Source organism: Festucalex cinctus, chromosome 12 (genome assembly GCF_051991245.1).
Source record: "Festucalex cinctus isolate MCC-2025b chromosome 12, RoL_Fcin_1.0, whole genome shotgun sequence".
Classification (NCBI taxonomy): Eukaryota; Metazoa; Chordata; class Actinopteri; order Syngnathiformes; family Syngnathidae; genus Festucalex; species Festucalex cinctus.
The window spans coordinates 6184311-6203315 of NC_135422.1; the positions used below are offsets into that span (position 1 = coordinate 6184311).

Genomic DNA, 19005 nt, shown 5'->3' on the forward strand with positions numbered 1-19005 from the left:
TTTCCAGTCAAATTCACATTGAGAATTCTTTATTTTCATTACATTTATAGTTTTCATGTTCTAAACAGCACAAAGACAGTAAGAAATTACAAAAGTTTGAACAGTTAGAAATGTTTGTTGTGTAAATTCAGACTACTTAGCAGCCATTAGGACAATGTAGCGACTGAATCAAGATTTGCAAACACAAACATTTAGTCTGCAACGTGTCAAACACTGGTGTGGTGCAATCAAATTGTGGCAAAAATATGCATTCTAAAAATCAGTCTGCAGAGTGAGTAAAACAAATGCTTGTATGTAGAATCATTTACATTTAGTTTTTGCTGGTCAATATTCCCTTTTAAAAAAAAAAAAAAGCTGTGCAGCTCACTTGGCTCAAACAATTTCCACCGGGAACTTGATGCAGAACAGATCTTCTTCGGCGTCATCTCGCAGTTCCCACTCCACTACCAGTTTTATCTGAAAGTTGAACAAAAAGAAGTGAAAAAGGTGACCTTTAAAGCCAGTTTTCAAAAGTGAAGGGAAGTGAAAGTGACATGTGGCTTCCGCGTCTAAAACAATCACAGAATGTACACGGTCAGAAAAAAAAAGGTACTAAACAGGTTCAGGGTTTATATTGCTCCCAATTTATGGATTTTTTTTTTTTTTTTGGTGCTGTACTACACAGAAGAATACTCCAGTGTGCCGCTAAATGTTAGCTTACCGCAGGATACTGCATCTTGACTGGAAGCTGGTTCAAATAGTGATAGCTCTTCTGCTTCTGGATGGGACACTGGATTCCAGACTTGCAGCCGTCTTCGATGGGAATCGGGAAGGGGACAGGAACTCCGGCGATGACACCGTGGACCACGGCTTTGCTCGTCTTGCTTTGCACAGCTGCAGAAGACAAACAAAAATGAAGATAACACTGAGAGGAGACATTCAAAATCAATAAGGAGCACTCACTGCTGCTGAAAGTCACGTTGACACTGTAGGACTGTCCTTTATGCAGCTGGCAAGGCTGAACGGGACAAGGAGTAATGTCCACAATGATCACCTTGCCTGAAGACGAGCCTGAAGATAAGAGAGAAAAAAAACAAACCTTAATCTTAAAAATTGGAAATATCCTCCATTCTTTCATTCTGCATGCTGAGCATTTATTTATCAAGGAGTCCTATAACAATATTTCAATTTGTTGCATTCATTTTGCTGCCCCGTGCATTTGGTTAATTGATTAACCCTTTTATATTGTGGCTCAGATTTATTCTTATTAAAAGTTCATGTCAAACAAACAAACAAATCAAAAAAGTAAATTGTTAATTTTAGAATACCTAGTGTAAAGTGTACCCATGCACAAGGAGTGTTACCTAAAGTTGAGGTACAAATAATTGAAAAAAAGATATGTTTATAGTGAAATTTCACACGTTTACATTATTGAGAATCCTGTAATATTTCAAGTTGTTCCATTCATTCATTTAACCGTTTCCTATCCCAACAAATTCATTAATTGATTAATTAACTCGGCGTTTATATTGCAGGTCAAACTGACCCATTAGTTTAAATTTTCAAAAAAAATATATATGACAAGAGAAATCCCCCCCCCTCCCCTCCCCCTTTATTTATTTATAAACAATATCATAGTACAATAATAATAATTAAAAAAAAAACATATCGTGAATAACTACCTCGTGTGTATGTGTCACTGCCAGAGGTCAAATTATACACAAATATTCTACAATATTTTCCTTCATTTTTTTTCTGAATTTTCCAACAGTCACATAGAGCTTCATTTACAATAGCATGCATGAACATTAAAATAAAGTGAATAAAAGTTGACAGTGTGATAGTTGAACAGTTGTGACTTACCACAGTCCACGTATTTGACTGGTACAGCACAGGTGAGCCCCATTAAACAGAGCAAAAAGACGGCAGCTTTAAAATCCATGTTTCTGCCCCCTTACACGACCTAGGAACAAATAGTCAAGACTTGATCAGAAAATACAACCGGTATCACGACACATAGCGTTCAATCTGTGACCTGATTGAGTTCTCGTCAACCAAAAGGAGGTCACAGATCAATTAATTCACTGACACGGCATTTTTACAGCTATTTCAGAATTATAATCAAAACTAAATCAATAATCAGTACCCTTCCCGAAGTTTCCCAAGCGGCTTCAAGAATGATTTAGCGTAACAAACAACCGCCCAGCACGTTTTATTTCCTCATATCACGAGACAAACGTCACGCCCAGTCAAATTAGTATTGCCCAAAATTTCGTCTGACAGGATACGCCTTTGTGGAATAACATAAAAAAAAGTAAGAACGCAGTAGAAACAACTCTATAAAATGTATGCCTAAATTAAATGACGGTAGATAAAAATATTTTATTGTGGCTTAGTAATGACAGAGGGAAGATAAGGTTAAAAGGATGTGCCTGACAGACAAAACTAAGGTATGATTAATATGAACGCACTCTAAATGATAGGCAGGTACCTGAACCAATCATTTGAACGCATTGGACTCATCCGAGTGTGCTGCTGCATTCAAGGAAGATATGAAAACTGTCACAACCTAAAACGTTCAAGGCGAATGTAAACAACAACGAGAACTGAATCCATCCATGTTCTTGGTGTTTTGTGGTTTGTATGAGTTCGATGTTTAGTGTACTTATTTGTGTATTTATTTAGCTCTTTATTCACTACTTCTTATTTATTCACTGATGTAAAATGCATTTACTTGTAAAAAAAAAAAAAAAAAAAAAAAAAAAAAAAAAAAAACTGTATTCGCACTTCAACATGTTTGCTTTCTTCTTGTTTACTGCAAAACTGATGTTTATGTACAGCACTTTGTATACAGCAACGCCTGTTCTTAAATCGCTTTATAAATAAAGTTGAGTTGAGTTGAGTTGAGTTAATTGACATTGGTTGCTACTGTTGAATTTGGAAACAACAAGAAAAGTCCAAAGATTGCGGATGTAGGCTCTAATTAGCTTATTTACCAACTTGAAAGTGTCGTTCAAATGCACTTTTCATGTTCGGAGGATGAATCGCTCCAATTTCCCACTTTTAGGAAATGCAACATTCGTTTAGAATGACCAGGGCATTGGCCAATCGTGTCCTTCCGCCTACACGGGGCGGGACTTCCTTTATTGTTTGTTATGGAAGATGTCACCACTGGTACAAGCGATGATATCTGCGTCAAAGTCGAAAGTATTAAGCCTTGCCAGGTAAAATTGCGATTTTGTCTACCTCGATGACATCACGGCATGTTTTTTTTTCCCTATACAGCCTACATTTATAAAATGCGATATGTGGAATTTTAACTTTTGAACGTCATTGACGTTCGCAAACTCGCCGAGTCCGGAGATCATCGCGTGATTGTCACACACGACATCGTATTCAACACTAACATTGATGCTTTGCAGGGCTTCTGCGCTTGTCGGTAACATTGCGGCGAGACAACGCGTTCATCGGCCTCTCCGCAGCCCTCAGCCCATTTCCACTGTGAGTCTGCGACCTTTCAGCGACGCTACAAACCGGCAGAGGTCAGAATTGGATGCACATGTCGTCCTCACTGAGTCGTGTGTCAAGGTGAGCAGCGATTGTGCACCAAAAACTGCATTTCTACTCTTGGAATATGGGCCAATAGCAAGGGTGGCTTTTGTTACCATGGCAACCGGCTGTCGAGACTTTGCTGTATAGTTTCACAGCCCATTGATATTAAATCTCATGGCTGCTTTATTTCAGAGACTTGGTGAGATCATGGAGAAAGGAGAGTACCTGAGAATACGTGTGGAAGGGGGAGGCTGCTCCGGCTTTCAGTACAAGTTTTCATTTGATTCGAAAAAGTCTGAAGATGACAGGTACAGCAATGTCCTTTCTTGTCACGTCATTGAACTCTCTCTAAACACAATCTGTCTGTGTCTGTGTGCTCTCAGTGTGTTCGAGCAGGACGGAGTGGGCATCATCGTGGACCAGGACAGCCTGGAGTTTGTGAGAGGAGCCACGGTGGATTACAGCCAAGAACTTATCCGCGCCACCTTCCAGGTGCTCAAGAATCCCCAAGCGGATCATGGCTGCTCCTGTGGCAGCTCCTTCTCTGTCAAACTTTAAAAACGCATGGCTCTGGTGGTCTGTGTCACATGTGCAAAGTACATGCCACAGGTTGGACATTGTATGAAAGACAGAAGAGGTTTGGAGTAACATAATAGCTGTTTTTGTTTATGTAAAAAAAATACATACATAAAATAAAAGGCCAGAGCATTCAGGATTTTTTTTTTTTTAATAATAATTCAGCACCAATAGTTTGATCACATTGGTTAAATAAATTTTCTATTTGCACACATCATAACATCATACACTCACAGGTTAGAACCCCTGTTCATTTTTTTTTTTGTACTTAATATTAAAGCAGACTTTATGAAACATCCCACAAAAATATACAAAAAGAATATCTACAAATGATATTTACACTGGTATAAATCAAAATATGTAGTATTTTTATATATACTGTATATATATTATGTATATCTATATAGTCTTAAAAGGAGCAAAATATTTTTGCACTTTTTTTTTTCCCTTTCCGATAAAACATTCCATTTAAGTAATATGTCCAATAACACAAAACGCTAATTTACACCCTTCATATTGATGGAAATATGACAATAATACATTGTAGCAGCGCACTGTAAAGTGAGTGAAATATTTTAGGGTGCATTGGAACATCAAGTTACAGCTATTTTTTTTTTTATGGGGAGGGTGTTCTCGACGGATCGTCTTCCATGCACACCCACGAACAAACACGAACACATCTGCACTCATTAACAAGTCATGAGTGGGATTGACCAGTCAACAACAACAACCACCAGCACCACAACACAACACAAGCACAGAAAATGAACCACACAGTGACAGGGTCGGGTGTACAGTGCATAGTCTGCTTTGGCATGCTGACATCCAGAACATAACAGTGGATGTTACATTCAGGAGGAAGGCCACACGATTTGGAATTACCAGTAAAAAGAAACAACATACAAATGATGATCCAAAATGAAAATACAAAAAAAGAAAACAACTCATAACACTTACATTAAGGCTAATCGAGTTTGCTACAAGTATTTTTTTTATTTTATTTTTTTTAATGGCATTGTCAGTAAACGATAGGCCTTCAATTGTGGGACAGGAATACTCATCCCACAAAAGTAATGCATCCCTTTAAATCAGCGGTCCCCAACATTTTTTTATTTATTTTTTTGCGGCACGGACAAGTTTTGCATTACGCGATATTTTGACGGACCGGCAAAGAAACAACAACAAATTCATAATTACTGTAACTCAACATTATGCTCAATGTCATCGTTGTAACTAACAACTAGACTAAGTGCAATTTCTGGAGAAATTGCGTGGGAATGCTGAAAGCTGAATGCTAAGATTTTGAATGTTTATGAAGTATATTGAGAGATAAATTATGAAATTATGACCTCCTGGTTACTGGGCAATGGACTTTACCAACTGTGCCACCGAGTAGTATCAGACACCTGGTAATAATGATAAGTTATATGTATGGAAGTGGGCGTGAAAAGTGATACTAAGAAAAAGTTTATTAAAAATGAATGGGGAAAAGTTTATATTAAATGTTAAATTGTGCAAATACTGTAAGTAATGTGGAATCAGACGATATATCCGGGGAGGCGTGAATTTTTGAAGCTAGTTGAAATTTGAACAGGGTAAATTGGAAGTCTTATGTAGGAGTTGTTACGTGGCAAAAAAGTGTGGAGAATAAAAATCACAATAACATATGTGGGAATGCTTCAGCACTTTTTTAGTGGAAGTCAAGTCCAAATTTTTCTTTGCACTAATATGTGGTGTGTGCCCCCACTCGTCTAAACGTGATATTCTGATTAATATTGCAGTGTTATGAAAAGTTTACACACCCCTGTTCGATGCCAGATTTTTATGATGCAACTTCTAACCTGTACAACTTTAATTGGGGGAAAAATTAGAGGGAAGTATTAAAAAAAAAAATAATAAAATAAAAAAAATAAGTGGTTGCAAAAGTTTGCACCCCTCTTATAACTGGGGATTTGGCTGCATTCAGAATTGACCAATCAACATTTATACTTCTGAAATGGAAGTCTGCACTCTGCCACCACTAAAAATGTCTCTGGTCGCACTGAACATACCTTTTGGAATTGCACCTTTTTTCCCCTTCTTCTTTTGTATTGTAAGGCCACCCAGACATATGAAAATGGGAGATTGTTGTCACATGCACTTAACAGCCAGTACGTGCCAGAAATTCCTGAAGCTACTTCAATGTTGCTGTCAGGCTCTTGACAACCTCCCTGACTACAGTTTTCGTCATTTCATCATTATTGTGCTATATTTTTTTTTTCCAAATGATTTATCTTGGTCTATTTTTCACATCACGAAAACCTGCCTCTTGAACAGGGGTGTGTAGACTTTTTAAACAGCTGTATTTTGGAAGTTGTAGGCTCCTCAGTTTTCAGGCTTATGAACGAGAACTTCTTTTTTTTTTTTCTCCCCCTCTCTTCTTCTTTTAAATCAAATGTGACACAAACCGGTCCCAGTACACGACCCAGTGGTTGGGGACCACTGCCTTGGTTTATCCGCACATCTAAAATGAACAATTCTATTTTCAATAATGATGTGAGTAGGTCTGAATGCACGCCACCTTTGTTCACAATTCACACCATGATGCGCACGTGTGCATGCACCAAATTTTGAGGCAGTAAGTTAGCGCCGCACTTCTTCCCCACGTCGGGCCTGCCAGGCCTCCTCCTGCTCTTTTAAATGCATCCTTTACGCTTGACTGGAAAGACACGCCGGGAGGCGACAGGCGAGGTGGTCAGGATGTGACCTTCAGTGGGGGGCGTGGACGCACCTCCACACAAAGAGGCTACAAAAGTACACATGAGACAATGTTGACGTTTCATTGTTAAAGGGCTACATATGCGAATTATGATGCGATTTGAAGTCATACCTTCTGTCATCTCCACCAGCGCTCACCACGAAGCGGTCTCCATTTGTGATGCGAATATTTGTCAAGTGAGCTGAATGGCCCAAAAAGCGTTTGTGTTTTGCCTGAAAGTTGAAAAAATGGCATGGAAATGGAATATAGCCAATTTCTAAGTAATCTAAGAATGTCTGGTTACCAATATTGGCCATCAAAATACAATGTCCATAAACATATATTTTACATATCTTCCCGTATATCATGCTTAAATAATGATACCAAACAATAGTGATGTCAGTATAGCATGGGTGGGCCAAGTATGGCCCAGTAGTCACATACCACCTTCTCCTTTCTTTAATCCCACCCACCACGCGTTTTTTTTCCCACCTAAATTTGACTTAATAATAATAATAATAATAATAATAATAATAATAATAATTATTATTATTATTATTATTATTATTATTATTACTGTTAGTATTATTATTTTTTTAAATAGGTAAGTTATTTTATTGTAAATGGTCAATTTATAATAAAATAAACCAATTTACGCATGTTTGTAATTTTAATTTTACCAAATGTTGGTAAAATAGTTATAGTTAAAAAAATGAGAATGAGTTAAACACATCTTAATTAACTACATTTATTATGTTAATAAATAAATAAAAAACAAGCCATAAAATTTTAAACACTAGTTTTAATTACTTAAATTAAAAATCAAAACAAAATTAACTTATAAACAACAAAAAGAACATATTATATGTATTATTATTGTTATTATTATTTCTGACACTATTATTTTTTTAAATAGTAATAAAAAGGTATTTTATTGTAAATGGTCAATTTATAATAATAAAATACACCAATTTATGCACGTTTTTTAAAATTTTTATTTTGCCCAATTTTGGTAAATAAATATAGTTAAATAAAATGAAAATGAATTACAGTATTTCAATTAATTAATTACATTTATTATGTTAATAAATTTAAAACAAGCCATAAAATTTTAAACACTTGTATTAATTATTATTTTTAAATAAAATAATAATAATTAAATAAAAAAAAACATTATTACCGGTAACTTAAAAAAAATATATAATATATCATATATGGTATTTACAAATAGCCATCTGTTTTAATCTCATATATCTCTAAAATTGTTTTCAGAACGCATCTGAAGAGGTGCTAATAATCCTCACGCACTCTTCCGACTGCCACTGCCACCTACTGTCGTGGATGTGCAATTACACTTTATCCTAGCACGGCAAAACAAACAAAAAACACGTTCCCCGTTCGAACCCCTATTTGAGAAGACCTACTGTAGTGGTACTTACAAACTTGTCTGGACAAGGGAAGTCAAAGAGCTTGACCATTCCAAAGTCATCGCCTGTGACGACGTTAAGGCCTGAGTGGGACACGCAGGCGCAGGTGACGTCTGCCTTGTCTGTGTTCCGTGACCAGATGCCGACCACCTCGTCCCCGAGGACGCTGGACACAGTGATGGAGGGAGAGAGACCACAAAAAAAAAAAACATATGGCGGATGGATTCCAGATGAAAAAAAAAAAAAGTAAAAGAGGAATTTGTTAATAGTGAACCACAAATATTTAGGAGATTACTGTGTTGTGCTTCTCATCTGACCTAGTCCAGGTGGCCCAGGTAATCCTGTCAATGTGGGACTGTTCCGTGACCTGCTTCCCCGACGGCACCTCGTACACCAGCCGCTTGTAAGCACCAGTGGACACCTGATTGAAAAAAACCCCAAGGAGGATTAGATGGGAATGGGCCCGGGACGGATTCCTGAGGGCTCCGCACCTGGATGTACATGCTGTCTGCAGAGAAGTCCATCTGCATGACGAAGCTGGGGATGTCCCGGCAACAGTTGATACGGTTTAACTGCGGCCCGAGCGACAGGTCGTAGAAGTCGACGGCGCTTTCGCAAGAGCCGACGGCCAGGTAGCGCGAATTTGGACTGAACCTAAAACGGAACAGTGGTGTTCTCACAAATATCAACTGTGTGCAGAGTGGTATTTGACACAGTTAAGCTAACCCACTTTTGTCTACCATTCTCACCTAATATCCTGTATAGAGGAGCGGCGATCCCGTTTCTTGCCCCAGATTTTGAGAGACGCAACCAGCAGGATGATGAACTCGCCATTCTTCATGCCAATGGCCACCATGTCTCCCTCAGGACTGTAGCTGATGGTGCATGCCGGGTGACCCAAGTTCACCTTATTCAGCATCTTCTGTTGACCCGGAAGTAAAAGTACAGCTCCAGTCAGTCATTATGATTTGGACAAGAGCACCCTGCAAGCACTGACCTCCACCAAGGCTCAACTTTTGTCACCTTTTGAAAGGACAGTCAGCTAAATTTAGGAACTTCTTTGCTAGAATAAGGTCCTACTAAATTCAGAATAGATCAATCCATTGATATTTGATCAAAAGGAACAGGCATGGCATGATTATAGTTAAAGGGATACTTGACTCATTGAGCTATTTTGAGCAGTAAAAAGTTAATATTTTGTCCAGAATTAATTTGATATCTTTAAGCGCATCAAATGAAAATTTTATCTAAACATGTTAAATTTAAATCTGATCAAAATCGAATGAAACCTGGTTTGAGCCGCCATAAAAACAAAACAAAACAAAACATTAAATCATTTTCTTTTTTTTTTTTTCTTTTTTTTTTTTCTTTTTTTTTTTCCTTTTTTTTTTTTTAATAACATTTTTTGGACTACAAAGTGCTCAATTTTTATTTTTATTTTTATGTTTTAGGGAGTTCGTCTCTGTGTGCCCTGCGATTGGCTGGCAACCAGTTCAGGGTGTACCCCGCCTACTGCCCAAAGCCAGATGAGATAGGCTCCAGCACCACCCGCGACCCTTGAGGAATAAGCGGTCAAGAAAATGATAGATGTTTTGGGGATAGAATTGAATGCAGACAAAAAAAAAAAAAAAACCAAAAAAAAAACAAAAAACGTGTTTTTCACATAGCAGCGACGATATATTAAAATTGGAGCTCGGACTTGCACACAAAATCTTCGTTCCTTAATCATCACACTAATTGTTGATATTGTCACACAAACTCCATTTCAGAAGGGGGCAGTAATGTACCAAAATCTACAAAAAAAAGTACAAGAAATGGAAGCAGTCTTTAGTTTGCTGCTGTCTCTCACTACAACAAACGATGGGACCGTCTCCTCAGCGAGCTCGCTAGTTTAGCATGCAGCATCTGCCACAACAAGGATTTGCTATTTAAAGCACCAAAACGCGCAATAAGCAACCAGAACTCTACATAACCAACCACACTTCTATCACATGGTTTATTATAGTCAAGTAAGCCATTTTAAAGGTGTGGTCCGGAGTTTTGACCGTTTCTGTTTGTAAACAATTCAAAATGGACCCCTCCCATGGCTCACCCCACACGAGCTCAACGTTCACGCCCCCTGCATCTGACCGCCCTCAGCTGTCACTGACAGGGCCCCGTATGCCTACAGTGAGTGGCACGCCCCCCCCGCCGTTCGATTGGCTGGAGGGGTAAACAACTGTTTGTGCACGGACGCTACACAGGAACGTCCCGCTGTTGACAAAACAAACACAAAATGGCAAAATACAGGCTGGGGTGGTGGGGGTAGAGGGAAAAAAAATCACCACCACACATTAACAGAAGCCCAGAGGTGTAGAATGAGAAGTTCATGAGTATACATCCTGTATTTATATAGTGCATTTTCCTGAATGAAAACGGAAGACCCTGCCTTTAAAACTAAAAAGAAGTGGAAGTTTCCAATCCAGCTGGAAATAATTCACTGCCGTCAACACTATGAGGGAATCGGAATTATGGCTGTGAGTCCGAGCTCTACCATTCTTTATCTCCTTATTTTATGAACTAAATTTATCTAAAAAATGAGAGAAAAAAATATTTCTATGAATCCATACGACAGCCCAATGAATGCCAGGACTGACCTTCTCCGGAATGTCCCACAGTCGAACTGTGCCATCCTCTGCAGCAGACAGAAACACGTCTCTGGTTGGATGTGTCCCCAGTCCCCAAATGGGCCCGTCCATGTGACCGTTCACCAAAATGTTGCAAGCTGCATTCTTCTCCCCGACCTCGATGATCTCTGCGTTCCTGGTTCCAACCAGGATTTTACCCTGATACAACCAAGAGCAAAAAATGATTTCCAGTGGTTGAATGACATTATCAAGCTTTATGATTTTCATAGCTACCTTTCCTCTGCATACAGAACGCACACAGTCAATGACCTGTCCAGTTTCTAATCGAAAGGCTCGGCAGCGTTTCAACTCCTGATCCCAGAGCTTGAGAGCTCCGCCTTCTTTTGACCTGTTGAAGAAAGCACGGAATGTTTTTATGAAATCTTCCATAGTGTTATGATGAATTAACAAACTCGTGAAAAATGTGAAACAAGGACGTGTAAACTTACGGCCTTTCCTTGCCTCCAGTGACAATGAGGCCATCTCGCAACGTTGTGTACATGGTGAACACGGGGCCCGTGTGAGCTTTGGCCACTATCCTTATAAGAATGTGATCTTTCCACACACATACATCCCCACTTATGGTACCTGTAAATGTCAAGTTATTCTGAAAAGAAAACAAATCTGCACTAATCTAGTGGTCTAAGACAGCAGAGCAAGCAATGCACAAACTGTTCCGCAGCATTTCATCTGAGAAAAATAAATGTAGCAAAAGCAGCATTTAAAAAAAAAAAAAAAAACAATTGTTAAGATTAACAGCAAGCCAACTTCATGCTGACTGACGAGGATCTGAAGCCACTTACCGCTCCAAAAGCGACGGAGAGCATGGTCTGCATGCGGGCGTCCTCGATGGAGCTCAGCACTCCTTTCTTGCTGAGCAAAGCTCGACCTGCCAGCGTCCAGAAGCGGACATGCTTGATCCCCACAGAGACAAAATGAGTGTCCGAGTCGGGACGGAACTCGGCCACAAAGATCCTCTGCGTGTGGCCGATCCGACAGGCCACTTTGGCACCTGCAAGACGAAAACCCGGGAGGTGATCTGAGGTCCGTGCGAGTGAGAGAGATTGTCTAAAGACGTCCCCGTGTGAGATCAGCTTGTACCTTCCTGCCACTTCCAGATGGTGACGGTGTGTTCCGGGTCCAGGCCCACAGACAGGAGGAGCTTCCCTGTGGCACTGAAGCTGACAGAGCACACGCCACCCGAGTGGAAACAGCGCAGCACCGATAACGTCTGCTTGGTCATGGCGTCCCACACGTGAATAGACGGAGATGTGGCTGAGGGAGCAAGACGGCGTCAACAGCATGAGAATGTGAACGATTTTTTCCAAACCTTTAGGGATTTTTTTTTAATACTTATTTACCTGACATGTCACCAGTGTCACCTAAAAAAAAAACAGAAAAGTTGTTTAGACTGATTAAGATATGATTGAAATTTTTTTCAAAAGGCACTCAGTAGCACTTGGGTATAGGTGAAAATAAGTTCATTTGATGAGGTAATTTTTGTAAGCAGACTCTACTAAGAAAGCTTTAGGGAGGGGGAGTGGCTACTTGATACAATAAAGCAGGGGTCTGCAACCTATGGCTCTGAAGGTATCATGTGGATCTCTTAAATAAAAATAAATAAATAAATAAATAAAATACAGGGATTTTCTTTTTTAATAAATAATAATAATAATAAATTTTAAATTATATATATATATATATATATATATATATATATATATATATATATATATATATATATATATATATATATATATATATATAGTAATTTTCTATATATGTAGATCAAATATTCTTTTAAATTGATTATTTCGATAAAATAATAATTAAATACTAAAAAAAAAACATCAAGAGTCCAAATAAGTTGTGAGGGAAAGAGAGATGAAAGGTAGAAGAAAAAGTTTTAAAAACTACCTTTAAAATGCCCAAAAAGTGACCATAAAATGTCCAAAATGGATGAGGACAAGCATAAAATTACCATAAAATGTCCATGAAATAGCAAAAAAAAAAAAAGAATGAATAAAAAAAAGCAGAAACGAAAAAGTTTAAAAAGTAAAAAGTAACTATAAAATTTCCACGTACAAAAGAAAACCTGAAAATTACCATAAAATGTCAACAAAGTTGCCAAAATAGTCAGAAAATCGATTTCAGAAAAGGCAGGAAACAAAATGTTCAAAAGTTACCATAAAAATTGATAGCAAAAAAGTCAGAACATGTCCAAAAAAAGGTAGAAAAACAAACAAAGAAACAGAAAATTCATGTATTAAGTCCATAAAATTGCTAAAAATGTCAGAAATTTGACAGAAAGGTGGAAAAACTAAAAATGTATGAAAAACAAAACATGAAAAATAATAATAAAAAAGTATAACAATAAAAAAGACAGACCAAAGGTAGAAGAAAATGAATCTCTACATCTTGGATGCTGCATAATTTTCTGTTATGGTGCAGTTGCAATTAGCTCTAATTAGACTGACATGAGCACACTGTTTCCTTCATCACAATGATTAAATGTTTTGTGGCTCCAGACAGATTTTGTGTAATTTATTCGGCCTAAAATGGCTCTTTCGACAGGAAAGGTTGCTGACCCCTGCAATAGAGAAAAAGGGAAAGAGGAACAAGCAACTGCAGACGCAAGAGGCCGTCGTCTCACAAACATACCTACTTGGCCAGTTGCCACCACGTTGGGGAATTTTGGATGTTGATTGATTGTCAGGCACAGAATGTCATCACTGTGTTCAACATAGAAACTTTGGCAGGCTGAAAGAGAATTTACTGTATAGTTACAGTACATCTGGCTTACAGTGTCACGTAAAATGACATCCCCGTGTAAAAACCCACAGGTGGTCAAGTTGAGCACGATGCCGACCGAGGCTGTGTGGTAAATGATGTCCGCCCCCTCGTTCAGGTAATGCACGTTATTGCGGCAGTCATTGCCACGGTAACCGAACACCAGCTCCAACACCAGATCCTATGGAGAAAGTCAGAGCAGGCAGTCAGAAAAATCAGAAAAGTGGTTGTCATGACAACAAAGACGTCCACAGCTCTGAAATCATCATTCGATTAAGAGCGTTGGCAAGGAGGGTTGTCTGAGCTGAACACAAGTCTTCAAATGAAATCACGCCACATAAGAACATTTTTAATCATTTTGTTGTTCGAAACAAACCAGAATTATTTTTTTTATAGCGTCCGTAATGATACGTTTCGAGTGAAGTTACTCTTACGTCGATGGGTCTCTTCTTTTTGCCGACGTTGTTGGTCTGCAGCTTCTCGGGCTGTGGCAGGGCTCTGCTAACAGGAGGTCTGAAACAAACAGCTGTGTTACAAAGGCTGCTTATCGTCGCATAAAAAATACATTGTTTAGAATCTGGTAGTGATCGGTTAACACAAGTGGTATAATTGTAACCAGCTGTGTGTTTAATTGTTCTACGCACATGTGTAAACATAATTCGCTTACCGTGAACCTCTGCATGGTAGCAAGAGCAAAGAAAAAAACAACAAGAATTACTCAAAATGTTTCATATAGTACTCACTGACGCTGTTCACTGGATATGCACGTCAACAACACCTCAGCCACTGAGGACATAAAATAGAGAAGTCAGCACCAGACTGTAACCATGACAACCAAAGTCCATTTCAAGGACTTCTGCTGCCTTGTGGAATCTCCTTTATGGTTACAGTTTATATACACCATTTCAGCTCTTCCATAGAAGATTTTCAATAAATTTGTATTCCCAAAAAGCAGCACAATTTGTTATTTTTGGGGGGGTTGGTTTGAATTCCAGGATTCATAATTTGACAAACTCTTACTCGGGAATGCACCCAAATGAGTCCCTATCCGAAACAGGGTGTAACATTGAGTCAAAGTTTGATGATCATTTGAAGGATTTGCCTAGAAAAAGGGGGAGCAAGGGCCTGTTCATCACTGCTACATTTATAACTGACATATATTATATATTTAGGATATATTATTCAGGATGTATATTTGGTTCACACAATGACTGGATATTACTTCATAACTCATATTCCACAAATGTAATATTAATCAGAATGTCATGTTTAGACTGGTGAGGTCATATATAACATATTATGTCAAGAAATGTTTAAGGTTGACTTCCACTTTAACTCATTCACTCCCAGCCAATTTTCACTTAAGCAACCCCCTTCGCCCCCAGTTGTTTTACGGGATTTTCAATGATTTTGCAAGGCCCACATTATATTGTGTTCTATTGCTAAAAAACAAAACATGGAACCTACCAAAAGACAGATTAGTCTCTTCTTTCATCAGGAAAAAAAATATGTTTCTATCTGTTTCAGTTTTGCAGCAATTAACATTCGAATACAGGTAAGTTTCATCATTATTCACAAATCTGTTTAAAACAGTGGGGAAAACAGCTTGTTGCCACATGGCCCTGGTTGATCTCTTATACTCTGCTGCCACCTGCTGGCCGTTTTCGTAATAACTGCCATTGCTTCAAGCGTTCTCTTCAGTTCAGAGGCTGCATCAAAGCCTTCTGTATGCTCTAGCATTAAAAAACAAAAAAAAAAACGTATAAATACGTCTTTAGGACCATGGTAATATTTAAAATAGAACGTATTTATACGTTTTTGGGAGCAAATGAGTTAATGTTCATCTCAAGATGGATAATGACCCTTGAACTTGTCTGTTTACGGTAGGCTGTGTGTCAACAACACTACTGAGCCTTTATCTTGTATGCAATTTCCCCAAACATAAAACATAAGATCTTACCTGACCACACCTTGTCTTCAGATGGAATTAAAGAAGGAAGCAGGACAATGACAGAATGCAGCCATTACAAGAAAGAAGAGCAGATAAGGTGCAAGTTATTTTAAAAGGGTAAGTATAGAGCTGGAGCTTTAGATATGAAAAAAAGATGTTAGGTCTCATTGATGCAAGAAATAATATTCCACAGTTTCACAAAAGAATACCTCTCATCCACAGAAGGCTCTTTCAGTTGCAGGTGGGGTTTTACACCAGTCATGGGGCGCATGTTGGTGGATAAGGCTTTAATGGTATAGTTGATCTCATTCTCCTTTGTCACATCACTGTCATAACCTGACAAAAAACAAGAGCGATATCGATAATAGCGGCAGCGGGGGACATACCCCGGAAAAGCTGCTCTCATACCTCCATCATCCTCGCTCTCAATGTCTGACTCCTCGCTGTCACACTGTCTGAGCTCCCTGTGAGTCTCGGGCTCATGAGCCCAGATCATGAGGCACGTGTCCCCCCCGCCAGCCGTCACCAATAGGCTGTCCTCATGGCTCCACCGCACGTTTGTGACATGCGTGCTGTGAGCCACGTAGCGTTTGAACTTCGCATACTTGCCCTAGGAGAGAAACAGCTTTCATCGACGTGATCCAGTGAATTCCGTATGTCGAGCAGCCTCTCTTACCTTGACAGGGTATCTGAACAATTTGATGTATCCTAAATCGTCTCCTGTGGCGAGCACTTTCTTGTCATTGCTAAGGCAAGCGGAGGTCACCTCCGTGACCTCGCTGATCACAGGCAAGATGCCCTCGACAGACGTGCCGAGAACGCACGTCCACGAACTCCAGTCAACCTTCTCCACCTAAGACACGTAGATAAATGTATGAATTACATTATGTTCTGCTTCAGAGGCAACTGGACTTTTTGCTGTTTGAGACTAAGTTCATCCATCAGTTCATTTTATTTACCGTTTATCCTCACGACACAGCAAAATCGGCAGCGTTAATTCAACACCTATAGTTCAACTATTCTAGTTTTGGAATTTTCATTTCGTTTTGAGTTTTGTTTTTTAAATTTAGTTCATTTTAATTCTTTTTTAGGGTGGTTCAGTTAGTTTTAGTTATTTAATAAATAATAAATGCTTAGTTTTATTTTACGTAGTTTCAGAATTAGTTTAAAAAAAAACGTGTATTGTGCGCAATATTTAAAAACAGCTTGGGAGCGAAGTCACCTGAAGATGCTTTTCTATTGGCTGTTGCTTGATGACATCACTTCTGTGACACACTTTCAGACATCCTTATTCCGGTTAATATCGAAATAAATCTACAGTACATAAAATCACAATTAAAATCATCGCCACAGGCTCATGCATAAAACTAATTACCAAAGACTAAAACGAAGGACATTTTTGCTATAATTATAGTTAGTTTTTAAACATAAAATGTAGTTTTAGTTAGCTTTCGTTTTTTATAAAACTTTTTTATTTTATTTTATTGTATTTTTTTTTTTAGTTTTTTCGTTTGTTTTGGTTAGCTTGAATTTAACATTTCAAAAGTGTCTTTATTGGTCCACACTAAATATAGCTTAAACAACACATTTTAAAGTGTTATTTTATTTTATTATTATTGTTTACACTGAGAGGGAGTTAAAACGGATGGTAGTTGAAATTTAACACTATAGCCAAGTTAATTTTACACTACATTCACGTGTATTGTTAAAATATTACACCATGTAGTGTTGTACTTTAACACTCAAAACAAGTTGCTTTCATTAACAAGAGAAATGTTAAAAACTAAATATTTAACATTGGTAGAGAGTAAAAAAAACAAAAACTACAGTGTCAATTTCAACTCCCAATTCTTTCCAATGTTACTACCTTCTATAAAATAAGACACCACATTTGTAATTAAAAAGAAAAAAAACAACTATTCAACCACTTATAACAGGTCACTGACTTCAAAATAACACATTCAACCAATAGCCAATCAATCCTCAAACACAGGTTGCAAAATTATGACAATGTGGTAAAATGTGTTTTTTTCATCATTACCACCATCATCGTCATCAGAAGTAGAAGAAGAAATTACACTGACTCGTCTTTCTCAACATGGCCAAGTGCTGCTAGCTAGCTAGCTAGCTAGCTAACTCACTCACACCTACTGCCTGGACACGGTTTAACTGAAAATGTTAAAATGACAGTTCAGGAGTTAAAAATGAACTCTCAAAAATCTAACCCTAATAATTTAACGCTTCAATTTTTGCTGTGTTGGGTCACAGGTGAGCTGAAGCCTATCCCAGCTGAGATTGCGCAAGAGGCTTGGTACTCCAGGTACTCTTGACCTCCTGCCACATTCCAAAAACATACATGTTGTGAATGGTTGTTTATCTATATGTGCTCTGCAACTGGCCAACGACTAGTCCAATGTCTTCTCGCCGAAAGTCAGGTTAGATAGACTCCAGCTCACCTGAGACCATAATGAGGATGAGTGCTACAGAAAATGGATGGATGGATTCATTTCTTTATTTATTACACTTTCTTCCACCTTCCTTAACTTACCTCTGTAGCAGGGATGGTCTGCCTCTTGCCACGAGGCGCCTCGAAGAAAAACTGCTCTTTGGCACTGGTATTGACTTGGAGTAGTTTCCCTGTGAATTAAAGAGTCCACAGGGCCACCGCGTTTGGCAGTTATTGAGCGTTAACACAAGGATTAGCTACAGTATAAAGGATGTTCACCTCTCCTGTCCCAATCCAAGTGGGTGATAGAGTTGAGGCATCCTTTGCACACTCCAACACGTTTGCTGCTCATTATGTTGTAAACATCCACAAATGTGTCTCCGGACGCCACCGCAAGGTACTTGCCAGAACCTGAGCAGAAGGAAACATCCAGTCGTGCTTTCAAAACCTGAGCTTGTCAGTGTCAAGGGAGCCACAAACCTGGAGAGAATTTGATGTCTGTGATGATGTCCTTGCGGTGGTGGAAGGACACAAGGTCCTCCAAGGTGTCTGCATTCACAATGAGAAAGCTGCCGTCGTTTAGACCGACTGCCAAGGCTTTGCCATCAGGGGAGAAGCAGCAGCAGCGGCCACCTGTGGAGGGTGTTTGTTGAAGAGGAAGCCAACCCCCCGCCCCCAAAAAATGTTTTTAATAATATTTTCTATGCAGCCCCAGTTGTCTAAATATAGTATTCTGGTTCGTGGGTGAAATATAAGTTAAGCAGAAAAATCCAGCAGTTTTTAATCAATATAAAAGGCGGCCATTTTGCTACTTGCTGTCGAGTCAAAATGACATCACAGTTGCTCAGGTAACAACCAATCACAGCTCAGCTTCAGAAAAC

The 19005-nt window shown here is 38.7% G+C and overlaps 3 protein-coding genes across 4 annotated transcripts in view; 1 reads left to right on the forward strand and 2 right to left on the reverse strand.

Annotated features, from left to right (window-relative positions):
* Positions 1-12: 12 nt before the first annotated feature.
* On the reverse strand, positions 13-2250 carry LOC144031199 (NPC intracellular cholesterol transporter 2-like). The gene is made up of 5 exons (XM_077538061.1): positions 2126-2250; positions 1843-1942; positions 943-1050; positions 701-873; positions 13-456 (listed from the first exon to the last, which is right to left on the reverse strand). Exons 2-5 carry the CDS (start codon positions 1919-1921, stop codon positions 373-375), a joined length of 444 nt encoding a protein of 147 aa, XP_077394187.1. The 5' UTR covers positions 1922-1942; positions 2126-2250; the 3' UTR covers positions 13-372.
* An 812-nt stretch (positions 2251-3062) lies between these two features.
* isca2 (iron-sulfur cluster assembly 2) lies at positions 3063-4239 on the forward strand. The gene is made up of 4 exons (XM_077537897.1): positions 3063-3203; positions 3402-3567; positions 3724-3839; positions 3915-4239. The coding sequence occupies exons 1-4, from the start codon at positions 3142-3144 to the stop codon at positions 4087-4089; spliced, it is 519 nt and encodes a 172-aa protein (XP_077394023.1). The 5' UTR covers positions 3063-3141; the 3' UTR covers positions 4090-4239.
* eml5 (EMAP like 5) overlaps positions 4240-19005 on the reverse strand; it is a 45862-nt gene continuing 31096 nt past the window's right edge. Inside the window, exons 22-44 of one of the 2 annotated variants that reach the window (XM_077537884.1) lie at positions 18605-18757; positions 18404-18535; positions 18227-18315; positions 16355-16531; positions 16087-16288; positions 15888-16014; positions 15688-15702; positions 14395-14403; positions 14162-14240; positions 13779-13908; positions 13599-13697; positions 12299-12319; positions 12039-12212; positions 11741-11949; positions 11387-11544; positions 11172-11286; positions 10908-11096; positions 9021-9193; positions 8763-8925; positions 8589-8692; positions 8284-8437; positions 6977-7077; positions 4240-6892 (exon numbers count right to left, since the gene is read on the reverse strand). In XM_077537884.1, coding sequence (XP_077394010.1) covers positions 6856-6892; positions 6977-7077; positions 8284-8437; positions 8589-8692; positions 8763-8925; positions 9021-9193; positions 10908-11096; positions 11172-11286; positions 11387-11544; positions 11741-11949; positions 12039-12212; positions 12299-12319; positions 13599-13697; positions 13779-13908; positions 14162-14240; positions 14395-14403; positions 15688-15702; positions 15888-16014; positions 16087-16288; positions 16355-16531; positions 18227-18315; positions 18404-18535; positions 18605-18757 — 2810 coding nt within the window. In that variant the 3' untranslated portion in view covers positions 4240-6855. Of the gene's footprint in view, positions 6893-6976; positions 7078-8283; positions 8438-8588; positions 8693-8762; positions 8926-9020; positions 9194-10907; positions 11097-11171; positions 11287-11386; positions 11545-11740; positions 11950-12038; positions 12213-12298; positions 12320-13598; positions 13698-13778; positions 13909-14161; positions 14241-14394; positions 14514-15687; positions 15703-15887; positions 16015-16086; positions 16289-16354; positions 16532-18226; positions 18316-18403; positions 18536-18604; positions 18758-19005 lie in introns of those variants that run through there. The other variant, XR_013287443.1, reaches the window with a different exon arrangement.